The sequence below is a fragment of the Caloenas nicobarica genome, chromosome 1 (genome assembly GCF_036013445.1).
Source record: "Caloenas nicobarica isolate bCalNic1 chromosome 1, bCalNic1.hap1, whole genome shotgun sequence".
NCBI classification, from domain to species: Eukaryota; Metazoa; Chordata; class Aves; order Columbiformes; family Columbidae; genus Caloenas; species Caloenas nicobarica.
Window position 1 is genome coordinate 33,606,180 of NC_088245.1, and position 18,359 is coordinate 33,624,538.

At 41.8% G+C, this 18,359-nt stretch overlaps 1 protein-coding gene across 1 annotated transcript in view; it reads left to right on the top strand.

Annotated features, from left to right (window-relative positions):
* Nucleotides 1-5,788: 5,788 nt before the first annotated feature.
* Nucleotides 5,789-18,359, top strand: part of ANO6 (anoctamin 6) — a 72,226-nt gene continuing 59,655 nt past the window's right edge. Inside the window, 1 exon segment of the mRNA XM_065658462.1 lies at nt 5,789-6,028. Within this exon segment, the coding sequence (XP_065514534.1) occupies nt 5,789-6,028 (240 nt within the window).

Consider the following 18,359-nt stretch of genomic DNA (forward strand, 5'->3'; position numbering starts at 1 on the left):
TTCATTTGTTTTTATTTCTCTCTGATTTCGTTCCTCCATTAGAACAGGGGTTTTGCAGGCTATCTAACAGAGCATTTCAAATGGTCTCTTTTCTGTTACTGAGTTTCAAACAGTTTCAGTTGTGCTTTAAAATTCCCCTGCTTTCAGACACAAAGGTACCATGTCCTAGCAGTGATTAAAAACTCTAATGTTTTATGAAATGACAAATAATATACTTTGTTTGGTCTCTGAGATAATTACTTCTTTCATTCCACCTAAGAATGCTGCATAGAAATATGGCTGTGTTCTCTGCTCTGCAGCGAATCTCACAGTGATGAACCACTTTGACCTCTGTATCCTTAAAGAATTCCTCACACAGTGATACTTGTCTCCTGCTGTTCTTCCCAAATTTTGTCTGCACTGATATAATTTACTGTAATAGCCTTAATACACTGTCTTCCAATAACTGAGATATTTCCCAAAAAACTCTTTCCCTCCAACTTGTTGGTTTGCTTTGGGTTTTTGTTTGGTTTTGTTTGTTGCTGTTGTTGTTTGTTTGGTTTATTTTTTTAAAAGTACACGTGACCTACCAGTCCTCCAAATTTGCTGACTGTCTGCTTTCTTGGTGCTCATGGTCTTTATTCTGCTAGGACAATGGTTTAAGCAGTAAGGATTTTGTTTCCCAGCAGTGTGCAAGCACTGTGAAAGACAACATTTGAATTTCAAAATTATCTTCACAAATGAGAAAGAGTTGATCGAATGATGAAATATAACAAAAACAAGGGCAAAAATGTCCACTTAGGAGCAGAAAATCAACTACAGAAATAAAAAATGGGAAATAGCCTGACGAAGGACTCAACCATAGAAATTAATCTAAGACTTATTACAGAATCCAATAGAAATATAAGTTGACAACGTGACAGTGCTGCAAAAAAATTAATTGTTGCTCTGAAGTATGTTAGAAGGAGCATCACATTCACGGTGGTACAGCTATTGTATTCACTGTGAGAGAGTTCTTACCTGGGATACAGGTAAGAACTTGCTATATTGTTGGGCACTATACCTTAAAATAAAGGGTCAGGCAATGAAAGAAGGTGGACAGAAGAACTGACTTGTAATGGAAATATTAGGATGGTAGAAATGAAGTATGAACGGATATAGTTGCATAAGCATGAGAAGAAACAGCAGAACAATGTAAAAATTGGACTATAATCATAAAAGAGGACATAGTCCACAACAGTAAAATCAAGGACTGTTGCCTGTGTTAAGCCCAGGAGGCCTGGACTTAGTAACCCAGACCACAGGCTGCTTGTCAGCAGAAGACCCTACACTCTGACAACAAGAAGATAGGAAGAAGGTTACAGCACATCACATATGCCATTCCTTCTCCTTTCAGCCTAGTTGGAATGCAGATTATAGAACAGAATCATAGAATCATAGAATCATTTCAGTAGGAAGAGGCCCTCAGGATCATCGAGTCCAACCATAACCTACTCCAGCACTAAACCATGCCCCTAAGAACCGCATCTAAACACCTTTTAGACACCTCCAGGGATGGTGACTCCACCACTTCCCTGGGCAGCCTGTTCCATTGCCTGAAAACCCTTTCCATGAAGAATTTTTTCCTAATATTGAATCTAAACCTCCCCTGGTGCAACTTGAGGCCATTTTCTCTTGTCCTATCACTTGTTACTTGGGAGAAGAGACCAACACCCTCCATGCTACAACCTCCTTTCAGGTAGTTGTAGACAGTGAGGAGGTCTCTCCTCAGCCTCCTTTTCTCCAGGCTAAACAGCCCCAGTTCCCTCAGCTGCTCCTCATCAGACTTGTGCTCTCTCTAGTACCTGGCCTTAAGGAACTTGGAGCAGACTTGCCTAAAATTTATGGAGGTGGAAGTAAGCTACATTTTGATGCAAAGAATCATGTTATAGTAAATTTTGGCTCTTGAGTATAAAAGATCTGTCCAAAAGTTAGTTTTGCCATTGTTTAACAGATGTGATGGAGACCTGCCACTTGGTATCCCTTCACAGAATCACAGAATGTTTGGGATTGGAGGGGACCTCTGGAGGTCACCTGGTCCAAACTCCTGCTCAGTCAGGACCACCTAGAGCCAGTCACCCAGGACCATGTCCAGATGGCTTTTGAATATCTAAAAGGATGGAGGCCCCTTGGCCTCTGTGTTGGACACAGTGACCCAGGCCAGGCCACTCAAACACTTATACCTTTGTTCTTGTGAGTGTGTGGGTGTGGGAGTGTAAGTGAATTTAATCATTGAGAAAATGATTGTGAGTGGGTAAAGCCAAGATTTTGTAAAATAATAACACGTTTCCTTCCATAGAGTCTCACGTGGAGGTTTTTACACTGACTTCTTAGCAGAGAGGAAAGCACAGACAGCGGTACATGCTGGAAGGCTGAAAGACCTGGGTTTGTGCAATCTGGATCAGAAAAGCTTCAGAGGCATTAAAGTGATGGTTTTCCATATGTACGTTATTATTAAGAGGACAAAAGCCGACTGTTTTCATGGATGCTGGGAGAGGGACAAGAAGAAAACAGCTTAAATTGCTGAAAAACTATTTTGGCTGAGGAATTAGAACCTGGCAAGATCTTACCTGGGGACCTTATGGTCTCCTCACCAGAGGCTGTGAAGCACATGACTGGCAAATATTTGTCCCCAATGTCTGGATACGTTCAAACGTGTCTTACTGCTGGAGGCTGGATCAGACCAGTGATTGACCACACAGCGCCAGATCTATTGTCAAGGGCCCTGTGACTCAAAAGACCCCAGTGCCAGCCCAGATCCGTGTCAGTCAGAGGTTTGGTGCCTGTGCCGAAGTTTTGTCACCACTGGGCTGAACAAGCTCTTTTAGTCTCTTCCTGACCTGTGTTGTTAGGGTTGCTATGAAACTCTTACTCACGGCAGCAATTTTTCCGCTGGCTCCGTGGACTTCTGCTCTTGTTTCTCACTACCAGGAATGTTGAAACATTTTTATTTCTCCTTCAATACAATTGAAAACAGCCATGCTTGAACTGAGAGGAAGGAAGAATTTGATTTAGCCTAACTTTTTCATTTCAGCTGACTTTTGAAAAACTCTGTTTATCTGCTAGAGGTTACACAGCTGCAATTCTTTGAGTGGATCTTTTGCTATTATCTGTCTGACAAAGGGATGGCAGCAGGGTGGTGCTGTTGCATTTTTCTCTTCATTTGCTATGCTTTTTTTAATCTCTGTTTTTCAGGTGTGACCAAGCAGAACTTCTGAAGCTTTAGTGGTTTGCCAAAAGTACACATGGAAATATATCTGATATAAAGTTAAAAAACAAATAGCTATGCATTTTCAAAAGGTTTTACAGGCCTTTTAGACACAGTACTCCCATGGCCTTTTCAGATAACTGCAAAACTTGGCTCTGAAGTAATCTACAAAATTGAACACGCAGATACTGAGGGCTGAATGAAGCCTACAAAATCTTTGTGTTCTGTAACTGCTGAGAGAAAGTTTACAGTAAGAATAGGACTGAAGAGGTAGGTCCTCTATTTGTACGGAGTTAAAACCCCACATTTTGTGTACAGCCTGATTCTGAAATGTTCCTCTTTTCTACACTTTTTTTTTTTCAGTTAGCAGCTTTTTTAAATTACATTTTCATTCACGAAATGTGAAAATAGGAAGCAGGTAACTAAGGTAACAGTGATGTCCTTGTTGTGTATTCAAGAGTGCACAAATCTCACATCAGAGTCCTAAACTGTACCTTGTCTGTAACAATCACTGCTCTCCTCCCGTCATTTAGGAGATAAGATGTCACCAGTGGGACCACAGAGGATCCAGAAGGGAGGACGACAGCTTAATATTACATAATACAGGTATATAATGATGTTGCTGCGACTCTTTGCTGGACACGTTGAAACCATGAGGTGTGTGTGGCTGAGTCAGCCTGGGGTAAATGCTCCTGGCAAGGAGTGGGGTCATTCACTCTGTCCTTGTAACCTCACCAAGTGCGAAACCTGACAAGTGGTCATGGAGGGCATGCTGAGATGGTCAGAGGCAGACTGGCTGTGTCGCAGGGTGGCACACTGTGTATCAAACTTGGGACACACAAAAACATGTGTCTTAGGATGCAGCATTACTGTCTACCAGGTATCCTGCCTGCGGCATTGCCCTCCTCTGGTTCAGCTCTGTGATGCTTTCTCTGTCTAACAGAGTGACAGAAATGCTCACTGTCAGATGGCGCAAACAATACTCATTTGCTAATAATGGTGCTGGCATCAATAATGTTGAGAGAGATAGTTTCTGTCCTGTTGAATTCACTTATGTTCTTACAGACCATTTCTCTCTTCAAGCAATCAGTGTGAGGGAGGTCTTTGCTTAGCAGAATTGCTCCAAAGCTTCCCAGTCAAATTTCTCAACTCATTTTTGTCAGAAAGTGCTTGCACTTGGACTCGCTGCGACCTGAACCCACAGCTGCTTGACAACAGATAACAATATTAGCAAGTGACAGACTTATCTGACAAATGGCTTTTGGTCCAGATACTTGTTTGTATGCTTTAGATATCCTGGGTCCTGTGGGCCACTTGGATATCAGCAATAGACTAGAGATTGAAAACAGATTGCTTGTAGGATATGTAGTGCTTTATGCAGAAGAAGAAGAAGGAAAAAAAAAAAGGTTATCTTGCTGTTTTTTCCTTTCCCTAAACCCCCTCCCCCTCCCCGTTTCTTCAATTCATTTTTCCAGCCTTATTTCTATTTCTTCCCACTATTCAAGCTCAGTCCGGTTCGCCTCTGAATACTCTTCCAGATCTCTTTCCACCTGAGGAACTCTCTACTTTCCCCCAGAACCAATACTTGTGAGTACAGTGGTATATTGCTGAGCACTCAAATCCCTTTTTGTGAGAACTTTTGCATAGTGACAATTGTGCATTCCCTGTGTTGCAAAATTCTCCTAGTTTGTATCTGCAGACGAAGATGGAGATGAGGACAACCTGACACCGGTGAAACATCCAAGAGAGTTGAATACACCAGTAGAGCTGCAAAGATGGGCCGTTAATTCAGTCCTTGAGCCTTTCCCCTCCGACTTCTGCTACCTTCTCCAAATAACTCTGCCACTTACTGGTTTGGGTTTTCTTACATATGTGGGCTTCCCATTTTCAGAAGTATTTAGCAATGGTGAGTTCTTAAATGCTTGGGTGCCTAATGTGACATACTTTAAGAAGACTCAGGGGTTTTGCTCCCGACCCAGTTTTGGAGAAAACCAGAGAAATCTTTGTAAAATCCTCACCGTGCATCCTGTTAAGAAAAAAAAAAAAAGAGCTGTTCCCTAGTTTTAAGATGGCATTTGATCAGCTTGTGATATGATCAGATATATGAACTCTATGATAAGGCCAGATGCAAAAAAACCCCAAAACCAACAAACAAACAAACAAACCCCCCAAAAAACCCCCAAACCCCAAGCAACAACAAAAAACCCCAACAAAAACACAAACAACAACCAACCAACCAACCACAACAAAACGCCCCACACCATGATAAATGTAGCAGTTTTTTTCCAACTTTAATCATTCAGGATGCTGTTAATGAAGTAAGCAAACGTGGCCGCTTACAGGGCATGATTTTGATAACGGTCTGTGCCCGAAGATCAGTAAGTGCCTCCTCCCCGTTCCGACAGCTCCAGCAAATTGCGGGCTGGAAGGTGACAGCGGCGTAAGGCCTCAGGAAATAATCGCTGCCCGTCCGGAGCCGCTCCGAGCGCTCGCCTTTCCCGGAGCGCAGCGGTCCCAGGCAGCGGCCGTGCGAGGCTGCGGGCCCCGGCCGGGCTGCCAGCGATGTCCTGGCCGGCAGCCCGGCAGGACAAGGTGTCGGCGGCCGCCCCGCCCGCCCCCCGCCGCTCCGCCCCCGGGGCAGGGAGGGCTCGGGGCGGACTCGGCTCCCCGGCGGCGGGAGAGCGGGCGCGGGGGGCTGCGACTTCGGGAAGATGAATGCGGAGAACCAAGATGTGCTGCTGGATCTGGAGGGGGAGGAGGAGGAAGGAGAGGAGGAGGAAGATGATGATGATGGGGAGATCGGTGAGTAGGGGGCTCCTGCGGGGAGGGTCTCCCCGGGACAGCGAGGGCTGCGGGTTCAAGCCCGGGCGGGGGCTGCAGCCTGGGGAAGTTCCTCGGAGAGCCGGTGTCGCGGGTGGAGAGGGCAGTGACACGGGGCCAGGGGGACTGGTAGTCAGGGTGCTTCCAGCGCAGCTCACCTCCTGCCGCAACTTCTGATGATTTTCCCGTGGAAACGACGTGATCTCTTTGTTTGTGCCGGCGATGTTGTCCAGAGAGGTGGTAGATGCCCCATCCCTGGAAACATTCCAGGGCAGGCTGGACGGGGCTCTGAGCAACCTGATCTAGTTGGAGATGTCCCTGCTCATTGCAGGAGGTTGGACTAGATGACCTTTGAAGGTCTCTTCCAACCCACACTACTCTATGGTTCTATGTGTGCCAGGTGGAGCCTCCTCATCAAGCTCCTGCTTCCACAGCATCAGCTGGGCTCAGTTGGCAGAGGAACACCTAAAACTTTACCTGTTCCTTTCCCTCTCCTGGGAGGGAACCACGTGAGGTGGCACAGAAGCAGCACATAGTGATGCTGGAGACCTTCAGTGCCGCAGCGATCCCCCAGCGCAGGCACAGCCTGTGCCAGGGTGACTTGATCCCTCGGAAAATGTGAAGAATGCCATTGCCTCCGCACACCCCCGGCATGCAGCATCCCCCAGAACTGACCCGTGTGGCTGGCATCAGCCTCCAGGGACAGCAGCCACGTCTCCTCCTACTGCCAGGCTTTCATGCCTTAATTTGACAGCCAGGAGGAAAATTACCAAACCCCCTCAAAAAATAAAAAACTTAGGGGAGAAAACTGGCAAAGCAGAGAAAGATAGTAATTTTGCTGGGAAAAAAAAAATGCATATGGTGTCTGCCAGAAATGCAGACAGTAAAATGACCAGAGAGTTTTAAATTCAAAGACAGCGTATGTTAGTCTTGTCAGCAGCAGACTAGGACAATGACATTTGTATTTACTGTGGGAATGAATGCCATTAAGGGAGAACCAGGGGCTGATCCTCAGTTGGTTCAGACTGAAGGGGTCAATTAATTTCACTGAAGAGACACGGATTTACTTCAGTTCAGAAGCTCATTTCAACTGCAGTACTCCAAATATTCTGAAGCCTTTTATTTCTGCTTAACTTGTTAAAATGGATCTAAGAAACAAGGAATGCAGCTGAATGTCAATTAGACAAGCAAGTAGAAGATAGATTTGTATATAGAAATTTCATTTTAAAAAAAGGGTTCCTGCTCATTAGTGTTCAAAAAAATGTTAATATTTTTACTGACAATTACTAAATTTTGGTATTTTTTAAATATTGGTACTGAATTTATGCATTAGCAAAAAGTTCTAGTGGCATTAACTCTCTCTGATACTTGTCTTGCCTCTAAATACTAATACTTAATAATGGCCAATACAGTTTGCCTCATTTATTCAGTTAGCTCACTCCAAAAGTGTATAGAGTTCGAGCCTCACCCAATGTCTGTGGAAATCAGGGAATGTCTTTCCTCCACCATTATCAGCCTTTGTTTCAGATGCTGTGGGAGTATCCTTTGCTTTACAGTAATGGTCCAAAGACCAATTCAGTTTTCTGTATGAAGTGAGGCAGAGGAATTGTTTGACTCCACTCCCCAAATTAAAGGGTGGATCAACTCTGCAATGTATTAATCAACACTTGCCCTTTTCTTTCCACTCTTCACCCCAGAGAACAACTAAATTGTTTCCTACTCATGACTCTCTTTCAAATTTGGGGTTAGTTCAGCTCCCAGAGCCAGCAAATCACCAGCTGCATGTTCTGCTTGCAGGATACAGCAGTTTGAAACAACATATGCTAAGATGTGGCAAAATTGACTAAAAATTGAGCAGTGATGATTTCATGAGTTGTTATGCAAAGCCTGTTACACAGTGCCCAGCTTGGTCACATTTGCTGTTTGGCCTTGCGAAATGCATGGATAACAGTCGTGAGGTTTTTACATTAGGTATAATTACAGAAGAGCTATTTTATTAGTCCGCCAAACTTGTAAATCCTCCATCCATCTCCAGTTTTATTGTACCACTTCCATCTGCATTTTTCCCGAGAAAGCCATCCCTGCTTTAGCAAGTAAGCAGGACTTATTCTGAACTCTTTCCAGGTCTGTTCAAGATCAATCCCAAGAGTTTATAGCTCATCAGGAAAACATTATTATAGCATATCAAAGTTTGTAGTCATGGCACATAAAGGCAGCGCTCTGGCTCGTACTGGCATACAGTTGGTTTTGGTTATCCACGCTGGTGACTTCCAAACCGCTTGTGTCAGCAGGAGCCCAGAGAAAGAGCCGGGCTCACGAGTCCCAGTCTGCAGGATGGTACCACAACTGTGCTGCCGGACATGGGTTGTTTCCGTCAGACTTGTGCTTAAGTAAGAATGTCTTGTCCCAGGGTTAGGTTTTTTTGACAAGCTGAAAACCTCTTTTTTTTTTTTTTTTTTTTCTCAGTGCTTAAACAAGATGGGCAACATTTTATTTTGGGACTGTTTTCAAGAGGATTGTTACATTACATTACATCAATTTGTTTCTGAGACACCTTGTTACTAGGGAGAAATGGTGGGAAGCACATTGACCTGTGGTTGCCACAGCATTTAAAATTCTCCAAACCCATTATTTTCTGCGTAGAAACTGTCAGACAGTTCCCTAAATTGTGAAGTTTTTCTTTCCCTGGTGCCAAACCTCATACCATATCTAAATTAGTTTGCTTGTGTTTTGGGATTTACAGAATATCTGAGTGTGCTCTCCAGAAAAATTGACTTCTGTGGACAATATCCAGAGGCATCCGCTCTGACTAACCATTCCGCATGAAATACTCTTCCCTTTATTAGGATATGTTAGCACCTTGCTCACTCTTTTTTGTCTTGGTTTTGCTCAAATATGTCTCCTGATTGTTCCTTGAGCCTTGAGTGTACAACATCTTCCCATCTTTCGACACTGCTGCAGTAATCATCAAGCCATGCTTTATAGATTAGCAGGAAATGGATGTTCATATGTTAACGTTTTTCTTGTCACACAATATAGGTATTATGCTGATGAAGATTCCAGCTCTTCTTTCTGAAAAGTATTTCATTCTGTTGTTCAGCACGTGTTACCAACTAGAATAAAAATGTACAACAGCACTGGCTTATTCAAGTAACATTATTTGTGGAGTTGCAACCTAAACCAACCAGTTTTGTGCAGCCCACTGCACAACTGTAACTCTCTCCTAAGGGGTGGTGTTGTAATCCGAATGTGAGGAGCACATGTAGCTGTTCTTTACCTCATTGCTTTTTCTCACTATTCTGTTTTCTGCTTGTTTCCTCATAGCACACACTGAATTTTATCATATTGCCTGCCTAGAGCTTCTATTTTTTCCTATTCAATACTTTCATTAGCTTGACCTGCTTCTCATATGACCCTACAAATATTGTTGATATCCTATACCCTACTCCAGTATGAATGTACAGTATACCAACAATGTTCCACTAATTTCTCCAGTGTTTGCCTTCATGATGCCGTGAATGGTCAATTCTCTACAGAAGTCTTCAAAAGGCAATGGAAAGTCTCAACGGTTAGACTCCTTGTTTGAAAAATGTGGCTTTGTCCTGCAATTTATTAACTGTAATTCCCACACTGTGGGAAATTTAAAAGTAGTCTACTCTGCAGAAGGTTCAGGGATCAGATCTGATAATTTTATAACATGCAAGGCTTTATAAGCAGATTCTTTTAAAAAATGTAATTCTGTTTCTGAAGGGTATTCTCTTGTTTTTCAGTCTACCTGCACTAATGAGTAGGCCTGCCCCAGTCCACTCTTATCACACCTGGTTTTCTTCTCTTTTTCTTCTTTGTCTTGTAATCAACCTAAAAAATTATTTGGGTACATATCAGTCACCTTCTGTCCTGAAGAAGACTGTAGGACGAGTATGTCTGATGAGCTCAGAATCAAGAATTTCTGCTCCCTGATTCTCTTCTCTGTTCGTGACACCATTCTTGTACATGGGCGTCTAGGACACAAGGAACAGGAGCAAGCAGGATTGCAGACATACGTCTCATTTATTCTGATTTGCCACTGAGGCTGCAAGAGACTCTTCATGGTGAACGAGGACTTGTACAGGTCCAGGAAACACTGCCCTGTAATACCGCTCAAAATTTAAACTACCTTTCTTGCCTTCACATCGTTCCTCTTATATCTGTTACCCTGATGGTTTACCTACCTTTCTTCTTCTCTTCATACTTCACTTATTTTATTTTTTCACTTTCTGCCCACTTCTATTTCACCGAATCCAAGCCACGCAGGAGTAACAGCCTTGTCATCCAGTATGGTTGTGTTTGAACAGTACGTTGTCAGTACCACTCAGTTTTTAATTCTGATTTAATCATTTTTCTACAAAACTACTTTCTTTGTGCCTGTATTTTGGATTTAGCTGTACCGAACATACAGTGCAGTTTACAGGTAAGTTTACAATCTGTAGGAGGACTTTTTATCTGTCATTGTAGCAATTTTGGCATTTGCACAACTCTAATTGTAGTAGTTTTGTTTCTTTTCCTGGCTATTAAGTCATTAATTTTATGCCAGCTATTTATGACAGGTGATTCCTTAATGTTTTTCCTCTATTTACACAGCCCACAAGTTCTTTTAAAGGGAAAAATACCCTACACACGTTTATACTCAACATCTTAGATTTTTAAAATGAAGCATTATCATTTGTAAAAAGGAAAACTTATTAAAATTGATATATAGGTAACAGACAGGCTTTTGTTGCATGGTACAGAACTCCAGCAGTTCCATAGTGTTACAGTTATTGAAAGTAATGCAATCAAAAGCTCACAAAAAATGTCTTAGTATCAGCCGATTTGCAATTTATGCAGTATATCAAATTGCAGGTAGAGAGCTTGAATTTCAGGAGCCCAGAGACATGGAAGGGGTGATGGATGCATACCATAACAGACACCATGTTTCCACACAAATGGGCCTTTCAAAGGTATTTAGAGAAGGATTATCAATAAGATCTGTTACTGTATGCACGGGAAATTCAATAAAGTGGTTATCGTTTAAATCACCTCATCCTCGTGTTTCTTGGTACCTGCCATTTCCTAGGAAATGATGGGTTGCATGCTGTGGAATTAAGGTCTAGTATGCCACTAGATGTGTGGCAAACCCCAGGGGGGAACTACCTGATACTAAAACAGGTGTTTTCTGCTGTGGTGCAAAAAAACAAACAAACAAAAAACCCCCAACCAACCAACCAAAAAAACCCAACCAACCAACCAATCAACCAACCCACCAAAATAACCCCCAACCAACCAACCAGCCAAAACAAAAAAAACCACCACACCAAAAATCCAAACCAACCAACCAACCAACCAAAAACAAACAAACAAACACACACAAAAAATAGACAACAAAAAACCCCCACAAAACACAAAAAAAACCCAGAAACCACTACCACGAGAATGCTTTTGTATAAGAGCAATTACCTGTCATAAATATAATAGCCTTTTTAATCCCTTCCAGCTTATCCCTTATAAAGAACAATACATTTTTCTTTTGTTGTTTTGTTGTTGTTGTTTTTAATTTTTGTTGTTTTGGTTTTGTTGTTATTGTTTCATTTGAGATAATACATTCTTGTACATTCTTTAAAAAAGTCAAATAAAGGACCATTACTTCAAGTTTGGGATTAACTGAGGCAGGTCAGGAAAAAGGATTACTAATTTTCATGCTTTATAAATAATGCACAAATAATAAAACTAAATATCCTGTGTTTGACATGAGATCTTTAAAAAAAGGTGCTGCAGGCCTTAAGCCTATGGAGCTGCTGCATTTGTGTGTTTAACAAGATAATTTGTTTAACAGGGTGTGAATGTCAAGGAGGAGGGCACTGAGGAATGGTGCTGTGGGTTGGATCGTCTATTGTTCTCATATTCAGGAAGCAAAAGTGGGGACAGAAATATTATGCAAGTGCCAAGCTCTGTATCCCAATGAATAGAAAAAATCAGGTTGCTTTTACTGGGCTGTCACTATTGCTACAGTACATGTCTCTGGCATGGTCCTTTCTAACAGTTTGACGTATTGCTCTGTAGAATATATATGTTATTAAACTGATATTTTCGTATACAATTTAAAAAATATTCAGCAAGGCATGGGCCTAGTATCACTTGTAACTTCTTAGGGGTTTTTCGTTCAAATGCAGGCTCACTGTGAATGCAAGTGGTGCAGATTTCCCACTGAAGAGCATACGTGTTCATCTGCTGGCCTGGCCGCGATGAGAGCCCGCTCGGACACTGTCAACATTCTGTGTTAGGGTTCAGGTCCGATGAATCTGGAAGCTGAAATGAAAGCTGTAGGCTGTAATGTCACAAACGTGTCAAGCCAGCACAACCTGGCTTGGCTACCAAAGAAGTATTCCCCCCACAACCGCCTTACAGCGGCAGCTTAAGTCTTCATGGCGTTTTGGCCTAATTTTTCATGGGGGTATATCGGTGGCAGTGTGGTAGGAACGCAAAGCTGTGAAGGACACCGTACCCTTTATCTTCTTATTGCCAGTGTCTGCAGGAAATTAAAACTGGCAGCCATGCGCATTGTCATCAAACAGTAGATTTTGGTTGATAATCAGTCTAAGAATGCAAACATCTGAGCACAGAATCCTTTGTCTTCTCCACCCCTCGCACTCAGACATCCCACATCTCTGAAGGCTTCATGACAGGAGGAGCGTCTTGATTGCTTCCAGAGGAATTATACAAGCATCTGAAATGTAATTTTGCTCTATTCAATGGAATTAGCTCTAACTGTTGTTCTTGCCTATCCCAGGCTCAAGCATTTGATGACAACAGTAGATATGTAGGCATGATTCCCTGCATGGACTTTAGAAGTGAGATCCTGAAGCATCACTAGAGCTAATTTAAAAAAAAAAAAAAAAAAAAAGTTCTCAACCTCAGGATGGCTTGATCTAATCTTTGAGCAGTCACAGAGTCACAGAATCACAGAATCACAGCATGTTAGGGATTGGAAGGGACCTCGCAAGACCATCTAGTCCAATCCCCCTGCTGGAGCAGGAACACCCAGATGAGGTTACACAGGAAGGCGTCCAGGCGGGTTTTGAATGTCTCCAGAGAGGGAGAATCCACAACCTCCCTGGGCAGCCTGTTCCAATGTTCCATCACCCTCACTGAGAAGAAGTTTCTTCTCAAATTTAAGTGGAACCTCTTGTGTTCCAGTTTGCACCCATTGCCCCTTGTCCTATCATTGGTTGTCATCGAGAAGAGCCTGGCTCCATCCTCGTTACACTCACCCTTTATATATTTCTAAACATTAATGAGGTCACCTCTCAGTCTCCTCTTCTCCAAGCTAAAGAGACCCAGCTCCCTCAGCCTTTCCTCACAAGGGAGATGCTCCACTCCTCTACAGGATTCAGAATCACTCCCCAACCTCATTACTCCCCAAGGAGTGAAGAGATGTGCTCAGACCCCCCGTTTGTGTATATATGGTTTCATACTCTGCCTATGAGAAGGTAACCCACCTAATGCAGTTATTGGTTTATCAGTGATGGACTGTTTGAGTAGCAAAGGGTAGGGAAAGGAGAAGACTCTGTCATTAACATCAGGCAGCTTGACACATATTCTTCCATTGCATGATGCCATCAAATGTGACTGTAATCTTTTTTTCCCATTCCTATTCTGCATCCAGGTCAGAGCAGCTGCCTCTTCACAAGCCTTTCGGTTCCAAACCTTGTCAATATAGATGGTCCATCTCCCATGCACCAACTGACCTGTTAAAGGGCATAATATTACTGAATGCAAAATAGGCAGAGCCTAGATGGTTTTGCTAATGGAAATAGCCATATTAAAGAAACATATTATGTTTGCAGAAGTGTAAGATTCAGACCAGCACAGACCCTGTTAGCAGGAAGAACCAGGAAGGCCAAAAGGTTTTGGAAAGAGACCACATTTAAACATCTTTAATGAATACCAGATTCAGGTTGGAAAACTAACAAAAATATATTCAAACACAAACTGACTGAACTTTAAGCAGTGTAGTTACAAGTCTGCTAGAGCATAAACATTCTTTAATTGATTTTATGCCTCATGTGGTAGAAATTGCAGCTTAGTTTCAGGATAATGTATAAAGGCTGAATAAGACTGAACCTTTCAGTTTAGTGTTTACATTAAATAATTCCCAACTAAACCACTAATCATCAATATTCTTTAGACATAACTGAAAATCAAAGTTTTGTAGCAATTGCCACCAGTAGCAGATTTCACTTAGCTTTTTTAGTTTCCCTTCCTTTCAGTTTTTTGTTGATGGATTTCCCCTGACCCCGTCAATCTGGTTAGTCAGGTTCTCCAGCATTTTTCAGATGTGATTTATTACAGGACATTAAATATTTGCATGGGAGACTGTTTACAGTACAGTCATCAGAATGACTTGCTGTGCCAGTGGTGTTCTATGGGAAACAGCCACAACCTCTGTTCTGTTCAAGTGCTGTTTGAGAGCAGTTGCCTAAATGTGCTATTTGAGAGCTATTTGAGTGCTATGTGAGAGCATGCCTAAATACCTGATAACTTGAGTGTCCATGGTGTGTTTCCGTCCTGTGGGCTTCTAGATTGGGTGGATCTTTTGCTAAGGCATCTGACTTTCATAGGGTCTGCAGGAAGATCTTGGTTCCTGCTCTAGTTTTGCAGCAGAGATCCGTGACCTGTCCCTCAGCCATTACTGCTTTGGGAAATTACAGTCAGGTGAGGAATCTGCACTGGGTAAGGAAGAGAATTTGGAATGAAAAATGGGAGCAAGGAGCACTTGTGTTGACATACACTGAGTCTTCTGTGCTGTGGTGGTGCTAATGTATTTTGCTCAGGAGAAGGGGATGAGATTAGTGACTCTTCAGTGGGTGTAAGATGGTGGGTTCTTTCCTGCCTTTGTGGGAGGAATATTTAAGTAGAAAATGTCATCTGGATTGCAGATCGGGATGGAAAGTATGAGAGACAATTATAAAATGTTGTTGATGTAGCAACTCTTCTAAAGATGCTGGGAACTGATATTAGTAATCCAAGGACATGCTGCTGTGATCTGGCATGACAGAGGAGTTGAAGAAGAGCCACGTCCTGCCTGTGGAGAAGCTGAGATCTGTTGCTGTCAGGGGAGGGAGCTTGAGATAAGCAGCAAAAACTAAAAATTAGATCAGTGCGAGACTCCTGTAGCACAGACTGGGGTCTTGACTGAAGGGTCTGGTAAAATAAGAAGCGTTGAAGAGATGGAAAGAGTAAGGAGTTGGAAGTAAAGGAAAAACATCCACTGAGACCTGTGTACAGACTGAGGAAGAAAGTAAGTAAAAGGGAAAGAGGAAGAACTCTTGACAGTTTTCATAAGGGTAATGCCAACCATTGGAGCTGTTCACCTACTTACCTGGTCAGGAGCTCATATAAGCAGTGGCATAAAGATTATTCAAGTCAGTTCATCAGGAAAATAAGCTACAGCAAGGGACTAAGGTGATGTAACCGTGGATGTAGTGAATTGAAATGATTCATTTGTGGTGTTTTGATACATATTTTTAATACATAGTAAAAAATCGCAATGTATTAATAGGTAATCTATCCAGCAGGAGAAAAATTACTATCTTTATACCATTAATTATTTGCAAAAAATTTCCACTGCTCTAGGTTTGGCACTGCAGTTAGAGATAATAACATTCAATGAAACAAGACTGAGATGATGATCCAGAGGGCTCTAGCATTGCCAGAGAGTTTTATTAGTTTGTGCACAATATTAATAAAATTATTAATGTTCTCTTTCTATGTGTTTTTTCCTTAAGTAGTCTAATGGAGTTTTTATAGGCATTAATGAACAAGGATGAGGTCAAACAGTGCACACTTTACCCTTGTGAGAAATCCTTTTGACTAGAGTGGGAATAGCATTATTTTTGTAAATGCTATTCATAGTAGAGAATGCAGAACTAGTCCCTAATGGAGGAAATATCTTTATTAAATCTTTCATCATCTCTGTATATACTGATTTATTGTAGGGAAAATAATTAAATTCATTTAATTATTCTGCCGTCTATAAAAGACAAGAAGGAATTTGCACAAAAGCACAGTTTAATCTATAAACTGATGGCTGTCCTTAAGACAAACAGCCCAGAAAAAAATTCTACAATGTTTGGTAAGACTTAAACATGTAATGTATTGTTAAAAAAAAAAAATCAACAAGACCTGAAGAATAAATAAGTCAATGATGATTTTTTTTTTTTTAACTTGTTCCTCAGTGTTAACAAAATGAGGAGAAAAAGAGCTTCAAGGGCAATGCAGCCTGGCCAAATAGAGCTCCAGATGTTTTTGCAAGTTTATTGTTTGCAAGAAGAGCCAAGCTCTCTTTTAAACCTTTTATGCACAGAAGAAGGTGGTTTTAGGTAGAAGCTGGTTATTAAGCTGCAGCTGTTAGGAGAGAAATCTGAAGAGTCCTTCAGTTGCTAAAACTCCAAAGTATTTGCTGATCAGGAAACAAAAGTATACAGTTTATTTCTAAACTCTGAGTCCAACACTAGGAATTCTTACAGACACGAGCCTTTGCACCTACACGCACCAAGTAGCTCAAAAATGCCTGTAGGTTTTGACTTTAAACTTAATATATACATAGCCAAGTAATTAAAAGTATCTTTTGGGGACCCTCCTATAAACACACTGTATATCAGCTGAGTATAGGAAATACTTTAAAGCAAACATGCTGAGAAACTGATTACAGAAATTCAAATATACCTCCTTCGAGACATGTAAATTTAATAGCAATGGGTATAATTTTATAAACATATTTCAAACTTAAGATTTCTAATTAGATCGCTCATTGATCCATAGGCATTGAAATCTAACCAAAGAGTGATCTGCAATTATGATTTAGTTAATCGTTTCAGCTCCCAATGAAAAGGTTCCACAACTGCCTGGACTTGGCATTGGTGAGGAACACCATGGGACCGGCTTGGATGCTAAAAAAGCTGCTTGTAGCCTGGGGCAAGTGCTGCGCATGGGCTGCCCTCTTGAAGGCAGGGTACACTCGTTCCCCAAATAACTGAGCAGTGATTTTGACAGTATGCTTGGGGTTGTTCTTGGCAAGTCTGTCTCATGGTGAAAGCAAAAGTGGCTTGTCTTCTTTTTGTTTCCTGCCCAAGGACAGCTGATTTGGGTTAGTTGCTCTGGGATGAAGAAAAAAACCCTCATATTATTTTAAGCAATGAAGAAAACCCCTTCAGATTCAAGAAGGGAGTCAGGGACTGGCAGAAGTCCAGGTACATTTGTGTAATGATGTTCTTAAGCTCTGGAGCAGGTATAAAACCAGCTTATCATACTCTTCACCAGAGAGTTAATTCTACAGTCCCCACCAAAGCGTTAGGTCACAGCCCTGCAGCAAACCAACCTTCAGAGATATATGTGATCTGGGCAGGGAAGGTAGCGAGATTACACAAAAATTATAAACAGCTTGTGCTGCTTCTCGGTTTTATCCTTTGAACCTCTTAAAATATCAGCAATATTGTGGTTCAACATAGATTATTTAAGACAGAACTCACTAACAATTCCTCTGAAATTTCTCAGAGAAAGAAAACACATAAAGCCAATTACATTTTATGATGTTTGGACCCAAGTAGTGTAGTACTTCTGATAGCTGTTACATTGCCACAATTTCGTGTACTCCTCTCAGCCCATGGTAGGAATCCTGGTTTTTGCAGGATTACCTGCAGCTCGCTCCTATAGTCCTCACACAGCAGCATAAACCTCTGAGGTATCAGGCTGCTGCTTGTCTCTGCACACCAGTCCATATAGGGACATATTTCAAGCCAGACATGACACAAGCACGAGAACAATCCTTTTGAGTTAAGTGGAATCGTCAGCATCCATAAAGTTATGTAAGTGTGTAGATGTTGCAGCCTCAGCCCCCCGAGACTGTATATTGCTGTTCAGGGTGGGTTTTTTCAGGGTTTATTTTCCAAAACTACTAAGAATGGAAGCATAAACATCTGTCTAAACAGTGGTTCTTTATTTATCAGTTGTGGCTGGTGTATCCTTGTCTTTCTTTTTGTTTGTTTCCTCTGAATGGAGGAGAGTTTAATTAAATGTTTTGGGGACAGATGTTTGTCCTACGATCTAAGATAAGACCGAACGTGTCCATCAGAGGAATTTCTGCTTCTCTCACTGCGTACAGTTCACTGAACAAACCCACTGACCATTCACCTCAACAAGATGTTCCTTAGGAACAGCTTGCATGCAAAAATAAACTCCAGAGAAATCCTAATTGCTTTCAAAATTAATCTTTCCATTCTTTTTCATATCCTTCACT